Genomic DNA, 18,986 nt, shown 5'->3' with positions numbered 1-18,986 from the left:
GTTTTATCCATGTATACATTTGATATTTTATTAGACTTTGTATTTTGTGCTTTTCACATTTCATAGCTGCCTCTTTTTTGTTTTATGTTAAAAAATGCCTTTTACACAGTTGTGTTGACATTTTTATATCTACTAGTGATCAATGTTCTCGCTTAGACTTTAAGGACATAAATCTTGATGTCCAAGTGAGAAGTGAGAATCTACTCATAAAATATACTTTTAAAAAACTTATATCATGATGGCCTATTATCAGACACTGAATAGTCAAGCAAAAAAGTATATTTAAAAAAATATTAGATATTCTCATAAAATGATATAGCACAACTTTATACTTTCAAAAATATCAGTGTTTTGCAATGATTGAATCAAAACTTAAACTTACAAGTTCCATGTATTGACCACGATCCAAATTTTGTCTACTTAAAGAAGTCGACTAGACTGCTCAATTCCAATGTACTGAAAGGAGAGAACACAAAAACACATTTCAAACTTCAAAAGGTGTGCAAATGGAAGGAAAATTGTGACTTACTGTCTGGACATCTGAGCATCATTAACAAAAGCTGGACGCAGTGTCGTATCAGCACAGTGTGTGGCATAAGGGTGGATTACTGAGGGAGAAAAAGTGGAACATTTGTCATTGAATTATTGCTGTAAACGTTTGCACTTCACCGGACGCAAAGTTGTCAATGCAGTCAAATTTGAATGATTCCAAAAAAAACAATGACGCTTCAAAATGAAAAGAAATTAAGTTGTGAATGTGTGCTAAAAGCATGTAGTACATGGTTTTATTGATGTCGGACGTAACATAATAGTGACAAAAAAAAGTTCCCCTAATATCGGTCCAAAAGTTATCGTGCATCCTTAAAAGTTACCAAATTTTAAGGGTCATAAAGGGTGAGTGGAATATCGTGTCAAAGTTTGATGACACACCATGAAAAGTGAGTCATGTTAGTGTCATGCATCACATTGAGCTCATCTGTATTGGTCACCACAGCACGCAACGAGCTCATTAACAAACATTCAATAATTCCTTTTTCACAAGTTTGACGCCGTTTCTAAACACAGGAACATGTGAAGGATGGAGGGGGGGGGGGGGGCAGGATTGGAGCAATCAGAGGGACAGCGACTGCACCAAAGTATTGGTGTCACTTGGAGTCTACTGCCCCCATACAGTATTCATGGCTCACATTCAGCACACACTGCCAGTGATCTCGCAGTCTTTCAAGCGTTCGCATTCAAATATTCTCTTTCATTGCTCTTGTTTCATGTCCACAGCATGTCAGTTTGAAGAGGCTGGCTGCTGTCGGTCAATGTAAAACTAAGGGAAAAAAAGTTACAATTTTTTCTGCAAAGGGATAGTACACACGACGACCTCAATACATCGCGAGCAGTTTAAATATGGTGTATTGGTTTATAACACATTCCCACGTGTTTGGGAGATTATTTATCTTCAGATGGAAACCGGGGCCTTATCATGAATCATGAGCAGCTGAAAGTAACAGTGTTAGCAAAATAAAGAAATAAACAAAACAATTTTAAACTTTAAAAAAAGCATACGAGAAGAGCTGAACTTTATTCTGGTTTAATCAGAGGCACGTGAATATTGGAAGGTGTATGCAGACTTTCAAATGAGTTTCAATGTGATTTGATAGTTCTGAACACAGCGACATTCGAGCTATAAGAGCATGAAGTCACATCAATGTTGGTGAAATTGCTAAAATAATTTTTCTCGATTTAGTTTTTTTATATCAATTAAATGGCGTTTCAGCAGGGGTGTGTAAACATTTAATACTCGTGACATCCCTGTATGATATCATCTCTCTCCAGATCCTCACCAAAAATGACTGAGTTTGAATGAAAATCAATTTTAAACAGTCCGTGTAAATGCATATTTTACCACAACAAAATATCTTTGAAAAAAAAGCTATTAATGACTTCAAAAGCTTAAAAAAATTACTGACAAAACAACTGCTACAATCTGAGATATTAATTGCTACGGTACATCGAGGTCATTTTTCATTCAAATTTCAATAATCCAATGACGCCTACACACACATAGCAGAAGCATGCTAAATGGGATTTTAGGTGTTCCAAGGTCAAAGGTCAGAAGAAAGATGAGCTTTAGATTAAAATATATTTTTTACTGCATCTTCTAACCCTGAATGATTGTGTTCAAATTAAAACAGGATAATTTAATATCTGGCATTTTTTGGTCCCAGACTTAAATTTATACATACGCTCTCCAATGGATGCCTTTTTCTATTATTGTTTTTTCCATCACTGCTATCTGTCAAGTTGAAGCAAGTCCAGCATATAGATAGAATCAGTAGCACGATTTGACTGCTGAATTATTGAAGCGCCATCCAGCCGGCCGCTCGGAGGTTGTCGAGAGTTCATTGCCAATTTGCTCGCCTGGCTTCTCGTCACACGTTTGAAACGAAAGGAGAGCGTCAAAAGGAAAACCAACTGTGCTCTATTGAGTGATATTCTACTTTTATATGCTCAGTAGAGTGTAGGTACAACAAATCACGGATAATGTATTTCATTTGAAAGCTTTTCCAGTAATTCTGCTAATGCAATCAGTGAGGTGCCGCTCAACTTGGAAGTGTGACACAGCGAGTGTTCAGTTATGTCGCAAGTTGTTCTCCTCGTTCATGCATAGTGTGATTAAAAGCAATCTTAAAGGCACAGAAAATGGGCCAAAAGGGCTCTGTTGAAATTGTGTGAACTGCTTTTAGTCAGTGTCGTTTGAATTCTAAAACACTCTGGGATAAAAAGCGACATAGTAACATTAACTATTATAACTCCCCCTGGTACTTCTCTTGCTTCTACAAAGAGAAGTTAACATTTAGACAAGCTGAGCAAGTCGCTGTTGAAATGAATTGGCACATTATGTCCAAACAATCATAAATTGTGAGGACATGGAGACAAGAGCAAATACTACAAATTGTCAAGATGACCAGGAGTTATGGAGCCAGAACACTGACAAGTTTTGTAGAAGTCGTGTCCTGACAGTGAAACAGATACTGGCACTGAAAAAGATTGTACTGAAAACAAAATGGCACCATAAACACAATACATATCTGTTGTGTTTTTCCACTGAAATTATTGTCCCGAAGGGTCATTTTTTCAGTCCACTTATTTATTTATTTATTTTTTTTTAAAAGAAAAAAATCTAAAAACTTATTATCAGTGCAATTTTATTTTCGGCAGCAAATCTTAATGACATTGTTCTGGCTCCATAACAAGTCTTCTATTATGGAAAATGCTTTTCAATTATTTGCAGCATTCATGCCCCCCCCCCCTTCCTCCTCCTAGTGGCTGGTGGTTATATTGCCCACAATGAGAGGCGGGTCACTGAAGGGTCACTGCCTACATGTTGACAGTGGCGTTGATGAAATGCAAGGGAGATTTAAAGGTGTGAGAGCAGGCAGTTCCGTGACAGCACTTTAAATCATTGTTTACGCTCTTTTTTTTTTTCTTCTTCTTCTTCTTTAACACACCTGCTCTTGTAATTCATGACCACAGGAGGTTTATTGTGTCTCTCAAGGGCATTTCCATGTGATACATGACAGTTGCAAACCAGCAAGAGTCTATAAATTAGACTACACAGAGGCCATAGTGGAGGGTATTATTATAGACTGCCTGTCTGCGTGAAACCGGAATGAATGACGTTAATGCACTGCTAGCGAGAGGCCGCATTTCAGCAGTAGCTATTAAACCATTAAGTCGTAGCAGTATTACTATCGATCAATTGTTTTGATAGGCAGAAGTGAATTACTGCTGCGTGTCAGAAGAGAATAGAAGAAATTCTGATATGATGTTCTAATTTCAGCTTGCAATATCGGAGGCACTCCATCCATCTTTCAAAACATATTTTCTAAACACCTTTAATGAAATATGACCTTTATGTTTTAAGTCAGTAAAAATAGATTTTATCATATGGGATTAAATTCAAAGAAACTTAACAGAACCTGACATTTGTATGCCTATAAAGATAAAACTGGGGGGAAAAAAAACCTCCATAAAATTTGCACATATGTAAATTTATGCAGGATACTAGCAAATGACAAAACATTAGCTTAACTAAAATGCGCTTGGCCATTTGGCAAATTTAAGCATAAAGTGGTTAACTCCGTTTTACACTATGCACAGTTAATAAAAATCCATTACTTTCTCCGAGATCTTTTTTTCCCCTAAATTGAAACGACTTTAAGTTCAACCAGCATCTACTGTATTATTCTATTAATACTTTGAGTAGGTGATGTAATGCAGTACTCATGTCCTCAGTCCTGACAAATGTATTGTATCAAGGCCTCATGTCGGTGCTGGATAAACACACAAGGAGTGTCGCCATGTAAGGAGAAGAAAGAAACCAGCTGCTGTGTTTGTCTCTGAAACACTTCTTGTGTCCATACAGAAATATAAATACACAATCTCAGACAGACTATTTACTTTATAGACGCCTATTACATTTTTTTTGTTCTGGTTGAGGCTCAGCTTTCTAGCTCCGTCTCTATTTGTCAGGCGTGTGCATGCAAGTAGTCGTAGTGGGGGCGCGCTCTTCTATGGAATAAATTGAGCAGCTCCCCTTGACCGGCAAAGCGTCCGCCAAACAGAGAGCGAGGAATAAGATGCTTATCCTGATACTTTGAGGAAATTTTCCAGAGGTGAGCGGATCGAGTGCAGGAGCGCTTGGCACACTTTTGGTGAGTCACTATTTTTTAATATTCCATCCATTGTGCTCTTCTTAAATTTGTGCAGTTCTTACCACTTAAATAGTTTACTCCTGACTTTATAGTAGTTTGTTGTGGGGTTTATAAATAAATACAAAACTATCTGTAACAAATATATTGCCTTGAAACAATGTTATGAAATGTTTATATTGAACGCATTAATGCATTATAAATAAAATAGAAGGGAAAGCATACCCGCTTGCTCTTTGTATAATTATTGAAATAATTGAATGATGGAAAATGAAGGAGGTTTTCTTATGAACATTTGGCAAAGTGTGTGCAGATTACAGAGGAATTGGCTCCAAAGTTAATGTTTAAAGATTCCAGCTTCCAGCAGACATCGCTCTTGTTTTGTCTAATCATAACATTTTAAGCGTTGCCAGTCACATATTAATCTTTTGAATTTTCATTATCAAATTGTTTGTTTTCTCCAAATTGCATGACAAGTGGGAATTGGAAGACGGGTTAAAGGTATAAATCCAGAACCTTTTTTATCTTGAGTGTTTTTGGATGATTGGAGTGATAAAATCCACCAAGTCGTACAGAACATTGCGTAAATTTTACTCACATTGTTTTTGTTTTGAAACTTTCCCATTAGGATGATTTAACTGAGCGGTGATATGCTCCTCTTTAGTCATAGCTTTAAAATTCTGCTTTCTCCAACGCAACAGGATTGTTCACAGACACGGTTTAAAACAACGATAAACATTCTCGGTTGCTACGGTGGCTTCTTTTGTGAGGCGCCGCTTGTTTGACATCTGGTTCCTGTATTTAAAGACAAATCCTCCACAGCATCCTTTCTGTCTTACATTTCACAGGGGACGGACAGGGGTGTCCAACAAAAAAAATGGCAAAAATTCATCTTTCAGCGTTCATCTTCTTGTGCATGATCCATGCCGCCATCCCTCAACTGGCTCCTCGTGGACCAAGGCCAGTACCCGTGCCCAGAGACAAACCAGATGAGACTCTTCCAAAACCAGAAGGTTGTGAGAGTGAGTTGGCATCATTTTGCAGATTAGAGGAGTGGTTGGGGATTGTACTTCCTGTCAAGTGGTCTCATGTTTGCTTCTTCCAGCCAGGATGGTCAACTGCCCTATCAAATTGTTCTTCACGATCGACACCTCTGAGACCATTGCCCTACAGGAGTCCCCACCTGGAATATTGGTGGAAAACATCAAGGAGTTCACCCGGGTTTTTGCCCACAAGCTGGTGGATGAAGAGTACCGAGATCTGGTCCACATCACCTGGTCCATCGGAGGCCTGCACTTCTCGCAGAAGCAGGTGGTCTTCAGCCACTTTGCAAACAGGGAGAACTTCATCAGGAGTCTCAGCGGTATTCGATACCTGGGCAAAGGCACCTACATCGACTGTGCCCTCAAAAACATGACGCACCAAATGACTCAACACTACTCTGGAACGAAGGCAGTCCACTTCTCCGTGGTTATCACCGACGGCCATGTGACGGGAAGTCCGTGCGGCGGGATAAAGGCAACGGCGGAGAGGGCCCGTGAGCAGGGGATTCGTATTTTCTCAGTGGCGGCGTCCAGGTCCATCGATGAAATGGGAATGAGGGAGATCGCCAGCTCGCCTGCTGAAGTTTACCGCAACGACTATCTGGCCGTGGAAATTGTTAACGGCAGACCAAAAATAAAAGGAGAGTCCATTGATCGTATCATACAAGCCATGGTGACCTCCTCGCTCTAATCTCATGATTCTAATTTCTCACTAGCAGGTATCTTCTACTCACTTTAGTCTTTTCCTTGCAGAAATATCAAGCCTTTATGGAGGTAAGCGTTACGGCAATGTGGGAAATTGTGATCTTTCTTTTCTGGGTCATTGCAATGAACTTGATTTCCAAGCACTTATTTTATTTTGCTATTGTAGTGCTACCAACAGCAATGTTTCAAGACTCCAGGAATTCCTGGACCGAGAGGGCCTCGAGGGCCAAAGGTAGGTTTAGAATGGGGAACGGATGATGATGAGCTGGAACGGAACGGCTGTTTTGGAGTGGCTGTGCTTGCGATGGCTGAGGGTTGAAATGGTGGCGTTGGCATCGATGTAATCTATGATATGATTTTGAAGATGAGGATTGTTCGGGACTGATGGAATGTTTGGGGTGAGATTGATGGGGTGGCTTTGGTTGCAATGGTTGAATTGGGATAGATGGGGAACTACTCGGGATGGATGGAACGATTGGAACAGATGGTATGACTGGTTCCATGTATCCTGTGTTTGGATTTTATGGAATGGCTTGGGTTTGGATGGCTGGAATATTCAGGTTGAAATGGAATGCTTCAGTTTGGCCACCAAACGTCAATTATAATGTTGATCATGTTGATGTATTACAGGGTACAAAAGGAGACAGTGGTTATCGTGGACCAAAAGGTGAAAAGGGAGGACAGGTAGGAACGCAATACTGACATCTAATCCTCTCTTTTAAGATACTAAAAAGATTCTCCCCCAACCCCACTGTGACAGGGAGATCCTGGCATTGAGGGTCCAATTGGACGTCCTGGACCAAAGGTTTTCTGAGGGTTATTGCTCAACAAATCATGTGGTCACATTGATTTCATTTCAGTAATTCACAAGTCTTGCTTTATGCTTTGACACAGGGAGAAGTCGGGTTGAAGGGCGGCAAGGTGAAACAGATTTTATTTCGCAGTCCTCTGATGATCTGTTTGAGGGAATGGTTTAAATTGATGAGTGTCCTAATCCCCAACAGGGTGACATAGGAGCAAGTGGAGCAAAGGTAGGTTTACTTTTGGCGGCATAATAAGGTGGGTAAGGAAATCTTTACTGATCTCCAAATTTTCAGGGTTTAATTGGAGTACCTGGCCAGAATGGAACCGATGGACAGAAGGTGATTTTTCATTTTACAAGTGTATCTTATCTTGGGACCAATTATTGACTCCTATTGTATGTGGTATCTTCAGGGTAAAATTGGCCGTATTGGAGCTCCTGGCTGCAAAGGGGAACCAGGGGACAAAGTGAGTTAATTTTATGTTTTTAATTATAATGAATCTTGGTGAACTTCACACATGAGCAATGATTTTTGTTTTGTTTGTTTCTCCAAGGGACATGACGGCTACCCAGGAGACGTCGGTGAGGTTGGTCCACCAGGCAAAAAAGGAGAAAAGGTATTTTTGTTTGATTACAAAGAACATTATAATAAGGATTTTTTTCATAGTTGAAGGTGGATGGCAGACATTCTTGCATCTCTCAGCTGGACCGACATTCTGAGTGTTTTTTCTTCACATGGCTGCTCGCAAGTGTTATGTTATGAGACGACAGGCCAAAGTGAGACAGTCACATTCAATTTTAGCTGTTAAACATTTCACAAGCTGAGTCTGGTGCTTCTAAAATGGAACTCTGTGTAATTTTGAAAAACATGTTGAAATTTTATTTCCCAAGCAAGATCCCGGATTGATACTTTATTACAAAAGCTTAGGAAAAGGTCTTAATAAATTTTAGGCTGCTCTCTCATGACCTGTTATCTATAGTTAGCATGCTAGCAGTTAGCATCATCCATCCTATCCTTTGTTTAAAATGCTCCATTACAGACTGAGTTTTTTTAAGATGAGGTCATGTCCTCACTGCTAGTTTTTCGTGTCATTCAGGGAGACCTTGGCCTTCACGGCAAGTCAGGTGCTGTTGGCCCTGAGGGCGAACGAGGAGCAAAGGTGCAAATCTAATTAAAACTCGTGAACTAATCGCATTTACACCACAGTCATAACACCTGGACTGAACGCCTGCAGGGTGAAACAGGAAATCCAGGAAATCCAGGACCCCCGGGAGATAAGGGACCAGCGGTACCGCAAATTGATTTTCATTTTATTATCTTGACTTACCCAGAAATTTAACGACAGTGAAAGATTACAATGAACCTTTTCAGGGACTGCGTGGCTTACCTGGACCAAAAGGCGAACTGGTATATTTCTTTGATATAATGATTTTCTTCAGGTGCCTTTGCTTCAGTTTGTTAACTCATAAATGTCCACAGGGAAGAAGAGGACATGGAGGGCCAAAGGGAGGTCAAGGATCTATTGGGAAAAAGGGAGAAAAGGTAAGAACATTTAAATATTGTATTCGGCATGGTGGGAAAATGTCTCTTTTCTTTGTGGCGTTTGCTTTTGGAAACTCTAAGCATAGGTTACATATTGTTATTTCTATTTTGTTTTTGTCCTTCTAGGATTGGTTCAGATTTTGCATTTTCTATATTATTGGAAATAGATCATGGTTCCGCTTATCTTTTTAAAATAGGTGAAAAGTTACTTTTTTTCAGACAAAACCAAGTTTGTTGACCTTATGTAACCTTTCTTTCTTAAAAACATACAAACACGTGTCATGTGTCAAAAAGTGGTTTCTGATTAATGGACCGCTGTCACTCAAAGGGAGAACGAGGGCTACAGGGAAGCCGGGGACGACCAGGGGAGGACGGATTTAAGGGAGGAAAGGTGAGGTTGGGGGATTTCGCACCAACATTCTGGTTTTGTCAAATTATTTATAATGTCAAAATCAGAAAAGATGACGATATTGTTTCTGTTCTAGGGTGATCTTGGCCTCCCAGGCCCGAGGGGCCAGGCAGGAGAATCAGGAGTTCCTGGAGCAAATGTGGGTTGTTGAAAACATCAAACTATACAATTGGAGAGTATTCCTATTACCAAAAAAAAACCCCATGTGGATACATTGCAGGGAACCTTAGGAAATCCAGGAGATCCTGGACCGAGAGGAGACTCGGGCTCCCAAGGACCACAAGTGAGCGAAACAAATATTTTATGTCAACAAATATACATCGGCTCTCATTAATTCTGAATTAGCTATATGGGCAATCCCCCCCTAAAAGTACACTACTGCTGTTACAGTCTTTTTTTTTTCTTAGGGTGATAAAGGAAGACAAGGATTCAGCTACCCTGGACCAAGAGGACCAACTGTAATATTTTCTTTGCTGTTTAATTTTACCACTGTGCAATGAAAAGCTGCCACACATGCATTCTCCCCTTTTACCAGCAATGCAAGTTTGGAGTAGTCCACTCCACATGGTCCTTGACCATACTGGAAAAGCTTTTGTTGGAAACCATTTTTTATTTAACTTCTATTCAGCACAATTTTGATATATATGTGATTAATGTGCATTGGACAATGATCCCTTTTAAAGTATGCCAAGTATTTCTCAGGGTGACCGAGGTGATCCTGGAAGAAAAGGACTTAGGGGCGGTCGAGGTGAATGTGGAGCCAAGGGAGAGCCGGGAGACAAAGGTCCACGCGGGGAGCCTGTAAGATTCATCCATTTGAGCTTTCATTTGATTTGCATATCTACAAACAAACGATCCAAACTGGTCTCAGAACACTCTGCACAAGAGTTAACTCTCACACATGACGGCTTTGATTAAAACGGACTAAAGGCTAAAATTGCATGTTAGGATTTATTTATTTTTTTAGATAATGATTTTGGCTTGTTATTCTGTTCAGGGGGAGCCAGGTCATGCGGGCGAGCCTGGAGCCAGGGGAATAAGAGGGGACCCCGGGCCTGATGTAAGCACCAGCAGATATTGAATACAAGTCAAGTATGTTGCTAAGTGTGTGTAATGCTTGTATGCAGGGTCATCCTGGACCAATGGGCGATCCTGCACTTACAGTGAGTACGTCCGAGGCAGGACGCTTTTGTCAACATCCTCACTCCATATTGTCTTATTTGTCTTTGCAGGATTGTGATGTCATGACTTACATCAGGGAAACTTGCGGTTGTTGTGGTGAGCAAACCATAAATATAAACCATGATACAAAAGTGCAAGTTAGCTACTATTTCACATTTCAATGATGATAAAGCAGTTCTTACCTTTTCTTGTAGACTGTGAGAAGCGTTGCGGTGCCCTGGACATCGTATTTGTCATTGACAGCTCCGAGAGTGTCGGGCTGGTTAACTTCACCTTGGAAAAGAACTTTGTAATCAACACCATTAATCGTCTGGGATCTATGGCCAACAACCCTGCATCTCCGACCGGTAAAGTCTGGCACCTTATAAATGATATCGTAAAACACATCAAGAGACAAAAGTTGGCCTTAAAAGAGAATGAATCAGTTTTACGTTAAATTGAATATCGGGAAGTTTGTTCAAATGAGACCAAACCTTACTCTTGGATAACTCGAGGCAAATGATTTTTACAACCTACAATCTATTTCAGGAACAAGAGTTGGAGTTGTTCAGTACAGCCACAATGGGACCTTTGAAGCCATCCGTCTCGACGACCCCAATATTAACTCCATGTCTGCTTTTAAAACGGCAGTGAAGAACCTTCAGTGGATCGCTGGGGGCACCTTCACCCCTTCGGCCCTCAAGTTTGCCTATGACCACCTCATCAGGGACAGCAAGAGAATCCGGGCCAAAGTGTCCGTGGTGGTGATCACAGATGGGCGCTTCGACCCGCGCGATGATGAGGATCTTCTCAAGTCCCTCTGTCACGACAGCAGCGTAGAGGTGAACGCCATCGGGGTCGGAGACATCTTTCAAAAAGCACAGGACGATGAGATCCTGGGATCTATAGCGTGTGACCAAAAGGATCGGGTCACTGGTATGAAGAGTTTTGTGGACTTGGTGACAGAGGACTTCATAGACAAGATGGAGACTGTGCTGTGTCCTGGTAAGTTCAGTGGGATCTTAAATGTTATCAAACTTGCGTTGTAACCCACATCTATTTGTTCTCCCTTGAAGATCCAGTTGTTGTGTGCCCTGATCTCCCTTGCAAGAGCGGTAGGTTAATAACGTAGCAACTTTGACTTTGATCCACTTGCTTACGAAACAATTTGTTGGCTTTCCACAGAGCCTGATGTGGCCCCGTGTGTCCAGCGTCCAGTGGATGTGGTATTCCTGCTTGATGGCTCAGAGCGCCTCGGGGTGGACAACTTCCGCCACGTGCGTGAATTCTTACAAACGGTGGCAAACAAACTAGTACTGGCTCGGAGTAAAACAGATCGCCGGCGAGCTCGCTTGGCTCTAATGCAATATGGCAAGGACGGGGAGAACTATGTGGCTTTTCCTCTCACGCATGATCCCGTCCTCGTCTCTGACGGCGTGGCTCGTCTGCGCTATCTGGACTCTTCGTCGAGCGTGGGGCCAGCCATCACCCACGCTATCGACAGAGTACTTGGCAAGGGAACGACTCGCCAGACGAGACGCCTCGCCGAGATCGCGTTCGTTTTCATCACAGACGGCGTCACAGACAGGAAAAAACTGGATGAAGCGGTGCACGCTATGCGTAAGGAACAGGTCGTCCCCACAGTAATAGCCGTGGGAAGCGACGTGGATCAAGAAGTGTTAACGAAGCTGGCTATGGGAGACGAGAACGCCATTTTCAAGGCGAAACACTGGTCGCAGTGGCAGTCAGGCTTGCTTGACCAATTGATTCAGTGGATATGTTAAAGAGAAACTACACCAAAGACAAGAGCCTGGTTTTGGTGCTACTACTGTTAATTAACCTGGCCTTCACAAATACCACATCTCCTGATGCTCTGTACAGTCTATATTTGTAGCAACCTCAAGTACTATTACATTGCTCACAATAAATCACATTTAAAATAATAAACATACAGTGTCCTGCCTTTTGTCAAGTCCCAGCTGTGTTTTTTAAGGCCCCCACAAAAGATTACAGTTAGGTTAAGGTCATGTTCTGTGCAGTATTCCTCCCAAGTACCCATCCATCTCCATGTGGGAGGTGGAACAATGGACAGATGGACCCATGGATGAATACTTTGCATTTTTCCCGCAGACGCTCCCATCGCCTTCTTCCTTACATGTTGTCCAGCTGCACAAGAAGGGGGAGGGGGGAACAAAATGTGTGATTGGAGAGTTTATATTGAGATTGCAATGGGCCTGAATCACCAGGGACACTTATGCAAAATACACAGGAAATAGTTTTAAAATGAGTTTGACTCAGCAGTGACCTGGTGTTTTCTCGGAATAAGGAGGAGGGGGGGGGGGAACACTTACCAAGTCATCAACATCGCCAGTGTCATCTTCCATTGTTGCGACTGGCTCTTCGTTTTTCTCTTCAGCCAGGAGAAACTGACAATAGAGCAATGCTTTGTCAGAAATGAGGAACATGTCGGAGTGACTGAAATTTATATCTTAAGTCACCTGAGCAGCTTCATTTTTGGACACAGAGCTTCCTTCCACCTCGTCCTGGCTAATAAGTGATATGGAGGCTGTAACGGTAACAAAAAGACCCTATAATGATGGCCTGTAAAATTGATACAAATTTTAATTCACTTCTGAAAACACAGTGTGGAAATTTTTTGAGAGACTTCCCTGGGACGGCCTGAATGGATAGGCTTTGCGTACCTTGAACAATCAGGTCCCAAAAGACTTCCAGCCCTCTGTTTGTGATGCTTCCTTTCAGCGACTGGAGGTAGCTATTGTACAGATCGGCCTTCCCCAGCTGCGCAGCCAAAGATATGAAATCATTCTAAAATGCTTCAAACACTTGCCAAGAGTGCACATTGACTAGAGCTGGCATTGGTTCAAGGAATGGGAAATAGTCCGTTTATTTACCTTTACAGACTGTTCTCTGAAGGCCTGGATACAGGTGATGCTTTTCATGTAGTACTGTGTGTTCTTGTTGCCTAGCAACTGCTCTATCCTGTGAGTCAGCTGCTCACAGGCTGGATGGGTGAGTCGTAGTGGTCATCCCACCCAAACAAAGAAACAGAATTTACAATAGATGCCCATTAGTCATGATCATGGCCAGTGTTGTATCGGCAATTAAGTGAACTTATTTATTGTAAAATTTGTGAACTAAACTTTGAAATAGTTTGCTTAAAAAAAAAATACCTTTCCCAACATCGATCATTGCTTATTGCACAATGTGAACAACAAAATAAATTAAACCTCACCCCTTTGGAATGGAAGCGTGTTTTGCTTGATCAGGATGCGGAAGTCACGGGCGGGATTAACGCTTCCGACCTGGATGAAAGGAGAGATGAGGTTGAGAATGGTGAGTCATTCAAATATGACCCCCCGCCCCCGTCTCTCCCACCCAGCTTCTTACCGAAGTAACAGAGCCTTCAGAAATGTCAGCCAGATTATACTCCTCCTCTACCTCCTCCTCTGCCGTATCTCCCTTTGCCTTCTTGGCATCCGGCTGCTCAGAGCTGACAGTCGAAGGGGTCAAACAGAAGACAGTGAAAAGTACATTGAAGAACCTTGGCCACACAGAAAAGGAAGGGGTGGGCACTAGCACACTAAACTGAAGTGCGCGTTACATGTTGATGTCATTCTGGTTCGACCACAAAATGTGACTTTTGATGTATAGTTTGATTGACAAAGAGGTGTTCAATTTTAGAGCTTCCGCTGTAGCATACACGACTTGACCTTCCAAAGATGCCAGACTTACTCTTTTCCAAATATCTGTTCACTAGTCTTCAGTTGCTTCTTCTTCTCCACTACCTTGAGAGGAAACGCCTTCTTCACCTCCTGTAGTGGCGCTCGACAACGCTCCTCAATGACATCGGGGCGGTCCAGTACAGCCGCCAGCCATGGCTCCATTGGGGGGAGGGCTGTGCCGGGGCTGACGGCTCGATGATGCAGGCACTGGAAGAGATTGGATTAGAAGACACGTTTCAATTGGATTACAGGAAATGATTGTGTTAGTCTGAATGAGAGTTTTAAATACAACTAAACCCCTTAGCCTTGACTACCGAGATGCTAATCCCTTTCTATTAGCTAGCTAGCTGCTACCACGCCTTAAAACACACGATGGCATGTAACAAAGTAAAAATAATTCATTACTGTATTAGTTTTTCTGGTGATATTATCCTTATATTTCCTTCATTTAAAAACATACATATATACTATATCCCGCTGTCATGAACAGAATTGATTACCTGGAAAAGCCTCTGGAACTGTGGGTTGGGAATGTGGTGGACTTTGACCAAGTCCTTTAGGTCTCCATCTTCATCTTCCTCCATCAACATCATGGAGTCGATGAGAGAATCGACAGCCTGCAGCTGAGTGTCTGTGTATGCACAGCAATCCCCCGTTTGATTGGCAAGGGCAGTGTGGTTTTCATTTAAGATGGTTTACTTGGGCAGACAGTGTAATATCAAATCAAATGGATCATTTTTATGTTTGTAAAAAGAACGATACCTGAGGGGCTGAATTTCTTGCTGTTCAGAGAAGCATATGTGAAGTGTCTGAGGTCTTCCATGAAGGGCAACTGGACGTAGATGAGACACTGTGGAGAGAAACACGCATATGTTAGTTTAGTTGTACGGCAATAACGGGCAAAACAGAAATTAATTTCTTCAAAATTGCCCAATTTTCTTTATACCTCATAGTTCAACTTGATGCAAGGGAAAGCTGCTCCAACTTGAGGGTTGGCCCGTCGGTCATAAGCATACCGAACAATGGCCACCATTTTGAGCTCATCCAGCGCCCGGACGAGAGCAGACAGTGCCACACCAGCATGCTGAGCCCGGGGGAAATGCCATCGGTAATCACAAAAAGATGGGACTCATTTTATAAAATTTGCTACCGGATCAAACCTGATCGCCGCTTGGAGCAAAAATCTTGATGGCCTGCGTTCCCATGAAGGAGTGACGAGGAACCTGCAGGCCAGCGGAAAATAAATGAACAATGTTGAACGCAAAGCGAAAACATAACACATTTAAAAAATATAAATTAATCAATTAAATGGCATGGTACCAGGTTTTGGTTGGTAAAACCTAAAACGGCAAAGCACTTCCCATCGTGTGTGTATTTCATCTGCTCTTGATCCACTTTGGAGAATGGAACTATATCACTCCCATAGCAAAAACCTGGGAACACAAAACAGACACACCGTCTATTTAGGGAGGGTAAAATCTTAAATAATTCCAAGCAACATAGCAATGGTTAGGAAACACTGCGATTGCGGATTTAAAGATATGTTGAGTAGTGGTAGCCTTATATGGTCATTGAGTGGTAGCCCTATAGAGCCATACTTCTGAAAGCATAATTGGAAATATAGATAGCATTGCATTCTGTAAAACATAGTATTGATACCACAACAGGAAATAGCGACCTTGGACTATGTCTTCCTTCTGCACTTCCGTCTCATCATCGTCATCCAGACAGAAGACTGTCTCTTTCTTGACATGGTCGCTCTCGTTGCTCTGTGCGTCCACCGTGAGCCACATTTTCTTCAGCTTCTCCTCTGTCACCTAGTGGACACAAGCGGGACTCACAAAAGGGTCTCGATGTCCTTTTAAAAAAACCTACAGCAGGGGTCACCAACATGATGGCCCAACAGGTAGCGCCCAAGAACCATATAAGCAGCCCTTGGGCATGTTCTGAAAAGAAGAAGTTAACTGTGTCTAAAAAAAATAGACACAATACAATTTCTTGCCAGAATCCAGTAGAAGTATACTATAATGATGATGATGATTATTATTATAGAGTTTAGAGTGCTTGTCAAATTACATACAGCTTTGTAGCCAACGATGCGAATGGGCAGAGCGCTGCCGATGGTCAGCTGACAGGGCCACGGCATGGGTCTTCTTTCAATGTGCTTGAACATACACAGCCCTTCGATAGCATTTCTGCGAGTGGGGGACAAGGGACGCTTAAATCAAAGCAAACCAATGAGACACTTTGCATGTAAAGTTGACATACAAAAAGTCGCTTAGAAAAAAATCCATAAAGTCTTATCAAGAGTGCAATTAAACAACCAAATACATTTTCCATGAACTGCCTAGTTCTGCATGAAAGTCTGTTACCGACTGGCACTACACTTCCTCTTCATTGCAATGTAACTTACGTAATTTATGCAATCAGCACCCTTATGGAGGGTTTCTCTGAATGTCACGATAAGCAAAACTGGGAGAAGATCCTAAGCCAACACTATCATGCAAAATACCCACATTGTCCACTGCTATCAAATCAAAGCCTTAAGGTAAGCAGAGTTGCATTGGGTTTGGTTAGATGCATAGTCACTATATCTTCAGAAAACTCAATAGGCGTTTTCACCTGAGAGTGTAAATCTGATCAAGACCATCCTGCTCATCCAGGCACAGCATGATGTGTTTGACCATCTCTAATCCAGTTTTCTGTTCCTTGGACAAGCCTTTGCCCGAGCCTCTTGTACCGGGACCTCCTCTTCTCTCATTGTCAGCTTCATCCATTGATTCATCTTCAGCAGAGAAGGGTAAACTACAAAATACAAAGAATGGAACCATTGTTTTGAAGTATAGATTCAAGCAACTTAAGTGACACACAAATAATATCCCTTTAGATACACTCTTATAATAATCTACATTGACAATCTGTTATTTTCTCCATTGCGGTGCATCTGTAGTTATGTGACAAAGCGTCATCAACAGTATTTTTTTTTTTCTAAAGTGTCACCAACAGTATATATATTTTTTTTTTCCTGAAATCGACCACTGGTGCATCCAATAGCATGGCGTGCGATGCAGCAGGCCTTAAAATCTCAGAATACAAATTGCATCAGGCATCAATTAGCACTCAGATATTGGGTCGGTATTTACTAGGAGGATTTTTGGGGTAAAAATAATGCATATTTATAAGGGGGCGGGTTGTATTAATGTCTTCAAGTGGCACCACCTGTCACTTCTTTCCTGAGGAGAAAACGGGACGGGGGGGTCTATTTGAGGCGCTGTGTTAAATTATTCAAGTGGCATCTGTTGGAGCGGATGCCCCTATGTGAGGAAACGCAATGTTGGAACTTACAAGAACTGTAGCGTAATGTCAGCTTGTTTCAGGTTTTCAACAATGATGTCCAGTTGTTCCGAGTCTGCTTCAACACTGAGGTCACTCAGGAAGTAAATATTTAGTCGATCATAGCGTTTTCCCCTAAAAAAAAAAAATCCTAATCGTGATGTGGCACAGGATAACAAAAATGGCATTTAAAATACCTTTATAGTACAAGCGTTATCAGATGAAAAGAAAACTCTTACTTTATTCCTGTTTGAAGAAGATCCATGCAGACCACAAGAGCATCTAGCCCTTTTTAGAACAGTTAAAGGAGACTGTTTCTTTTGATGTTATATATATTTTTTCCACAAGTGTAAAGTTCTATTCAAAGGATACAATCCGCCTGTTGATTCTCTGGGTGGACCTGATTCTCAATCTCCTCCAAAAGCTCAAAGTCAGGTAACATCAGGTTGCGGTGAACAGTGATATTTTGGTACTGGCCATCTTCAGCCAGCGGGTTCTTGGTCGAGTCTGTGCCGAACAGAACCAAAGCCAATTCATCCTTGAGTTCAGCAAACACCTGTGAAAACAAAGTACAATGACGTGTTGTGATGTGAAATTACTAATTATTAATTGATGAGATGATATTGATGATATGATGTGAGAAAGTAGAATATTTTAAAAGTGCAATATTACAGGAATAGAAGATAATTGTTATATATTTAAAATAAAAAAAGTAGATAGGTATATTTTTAAGAAAAACGTAACGGAAACCAAGATTAAAGTAATATTTTTTGGAATATTGTTTCATTTCTACAAATATTACGTTTTCCCCTTGTTTTATTCCTTGTAAGGTTAAGACTTTAACAATGTAATTTTGTTATTATTTTCTTTTCAGTATGGCCTACATAGTAACTTTGATAGTTCCTGATGCTGAATAAATAAATCATTTTGTAGTTAAATGTATCCTCGCTTACCTGACGTTGGACAAACTTCTGAATGACTTGTTTGGCTAGTTCAAATGGAGATTCTTCACCCGGTGCCGAGTTGGACATGGAAAGTCCAACATCCATGCAAAGCACATGAAACGACTGCAATACACAGGGGAAAAAAACGTTTTATTATGTTGGCCATTTTATTAGAAAACACCGATTTATCACGAAGGCTTGTCAGCTTGCCCCCTCAGACATGTCCCTCATCCAACATGCTTATTTCACTTCTGAACAACACAGTGTATTACGGATTGTAAATATACAATTATTAAAAACAAATCAGTAAAAAACGGTTTGCAAAGATATGTTTTAAAGTCACAACAAATGTACTCACTTTCGACTTGGACATTGTAATATTTTGTTTCCCTCCTTTAGAACACGTGTGTAACAAAATAAAAGGTCCGTGTGAAAATGGCGCTTACCTCCTAGTTACGAAGGTGGCACCTTCCAACGATTTTGAAAGCAGCTTGTTTTGTCATTTTCCCAAATTGAATACCATTAAACATTGCTTTTATTATATTGTTCAATTATATTTATTCATATATTATTATATTGTATTATATACAATACATT

The 18,986-nt window shown here is 41.2% G+C and overlaps 2 protein-coding genes across 5 annotated transcripts; one reads left to right on the top strand and one right to left on the bottom strand.

Moving 5' to 3' along the window:
- The first annotated feature begins 4,490 nt into the window (after nt 1-4,490).
- Nucleotides 4,491-12,316, top strand: LOC148394341 (collagen alpha-2(VI) chain-like). 4 transcript variants are annotated; one of them, XM_088382636.1, is made up of 28 exons: nt 4,491-4,709; nt 5,555-5,719; nt 5,812-6,422; nt 6,503-6,523; nt 6,621-6,686; nt 7,085-7,138; nt 7,215-7,259; nt 7,349-7,375; nt 7,459-7,485; nt 7,552-7,596; nt 7,670-7,723; nt 7,811-7,873; nt 8,354-8,416; nt 8,492-8,545; nt 8,629-8,664; nt 8,737-8,799; nt 9,128-9,190; nt 9,285-9,347; nt 9,429-9,491; nt 9,616-9,666; nt 9,911-10,009; nt 10,206-10,268; nt 10,336-10,371; nt 10,441-10,486; nt 10,585-10,737; nt 10,919-11,374; nt 11,446-11,484; nt 11,555-12,316. In XM_088382636.1, exons 2-28 carry the CDS (start codon nt 5,584-5,586, stop codon nt 12,151-12,153), a joined length of 3,096 nt encoding a protein of 1,031 aa, XP_088238762.1. In that variant the 5' UTR covers nt 4,491-4,709; nt 5,555-5,583; the 3' UTR covers nt 12,154-12,316. The 4 variants fall into 4 exon arrangements, with proteins under 4 accessions (XP_088238762.1, XP_088238761.1, XP_088238764.1 ...); XM_088382635.1 differs by having other exon boundaries at nt 4,492-4,709; nt 5,555-5,728; XM_088382638.1 differs by lacking the exon at nt 4,491-4,709 and having other exon boundaries at nt 5,575-5,719; nt 5,816-6,422.
- Nucleotides 12,180-18,842, bottom strand: LOC148394340 (DNA repair protein Ku80-like). The gene is made up of 21 exons (XM_088382641.1): nt 18,748-18,842; nt 18,399-18,512; nt 17,818-18,001; nt 17,685-17,733; nt 17,458-17,580; nt 16,735-16,917; nt 16,193-16,307; nt 15,791-15,929; nt 15,433-15,545; nt 15,273-15,335; nt 15,059-15,196; nt 14,875-14,962; nt 14,613-14,743; nt 14,123-14,319; nt 13,778-13,880; nt 13,623-13,692; nt 13,282-13,391; nt 13,072-13,168; nt 12,868-12,935; nt 12,721-12,795; nt 12,180-12,535 (listed from the first exon to the last, which is right to left on the bottom strand). The coding sequence occupies exons 1-21, from the start codon at nt 18,760-18,762 to the stop codon at nt 12,521-12,523; spliced, it is 2,190 nt and encodes a 729-aa protein (XP_088238767.1). The 5' UTR covers nt 18,763-18,842; the 3' UTR covers nt 12,180-12,520.
- Nucleotides 18,843-18,986: the final 144 nt, after the last annotated feature.

Source organism: Syngnathus floridae, chromosome 8 (assembly GCF_059516105.1).
Source record: "Syngnathus floridae isolate MCC-2025c chromosome 8, RoL_Sflo_1.0, whole genome shotgun sequence".
NCBI lineage: Eukaryota > Metazoa > Chordata > Actinopteri > Syngnathiformes > Syngnathidae > Syngnathus > Syngnathus floridae.
Note: the sequence above shows the minus strand (reverse complement) of the source record. Positions and strands in the feature narration are given on the sequence as shown.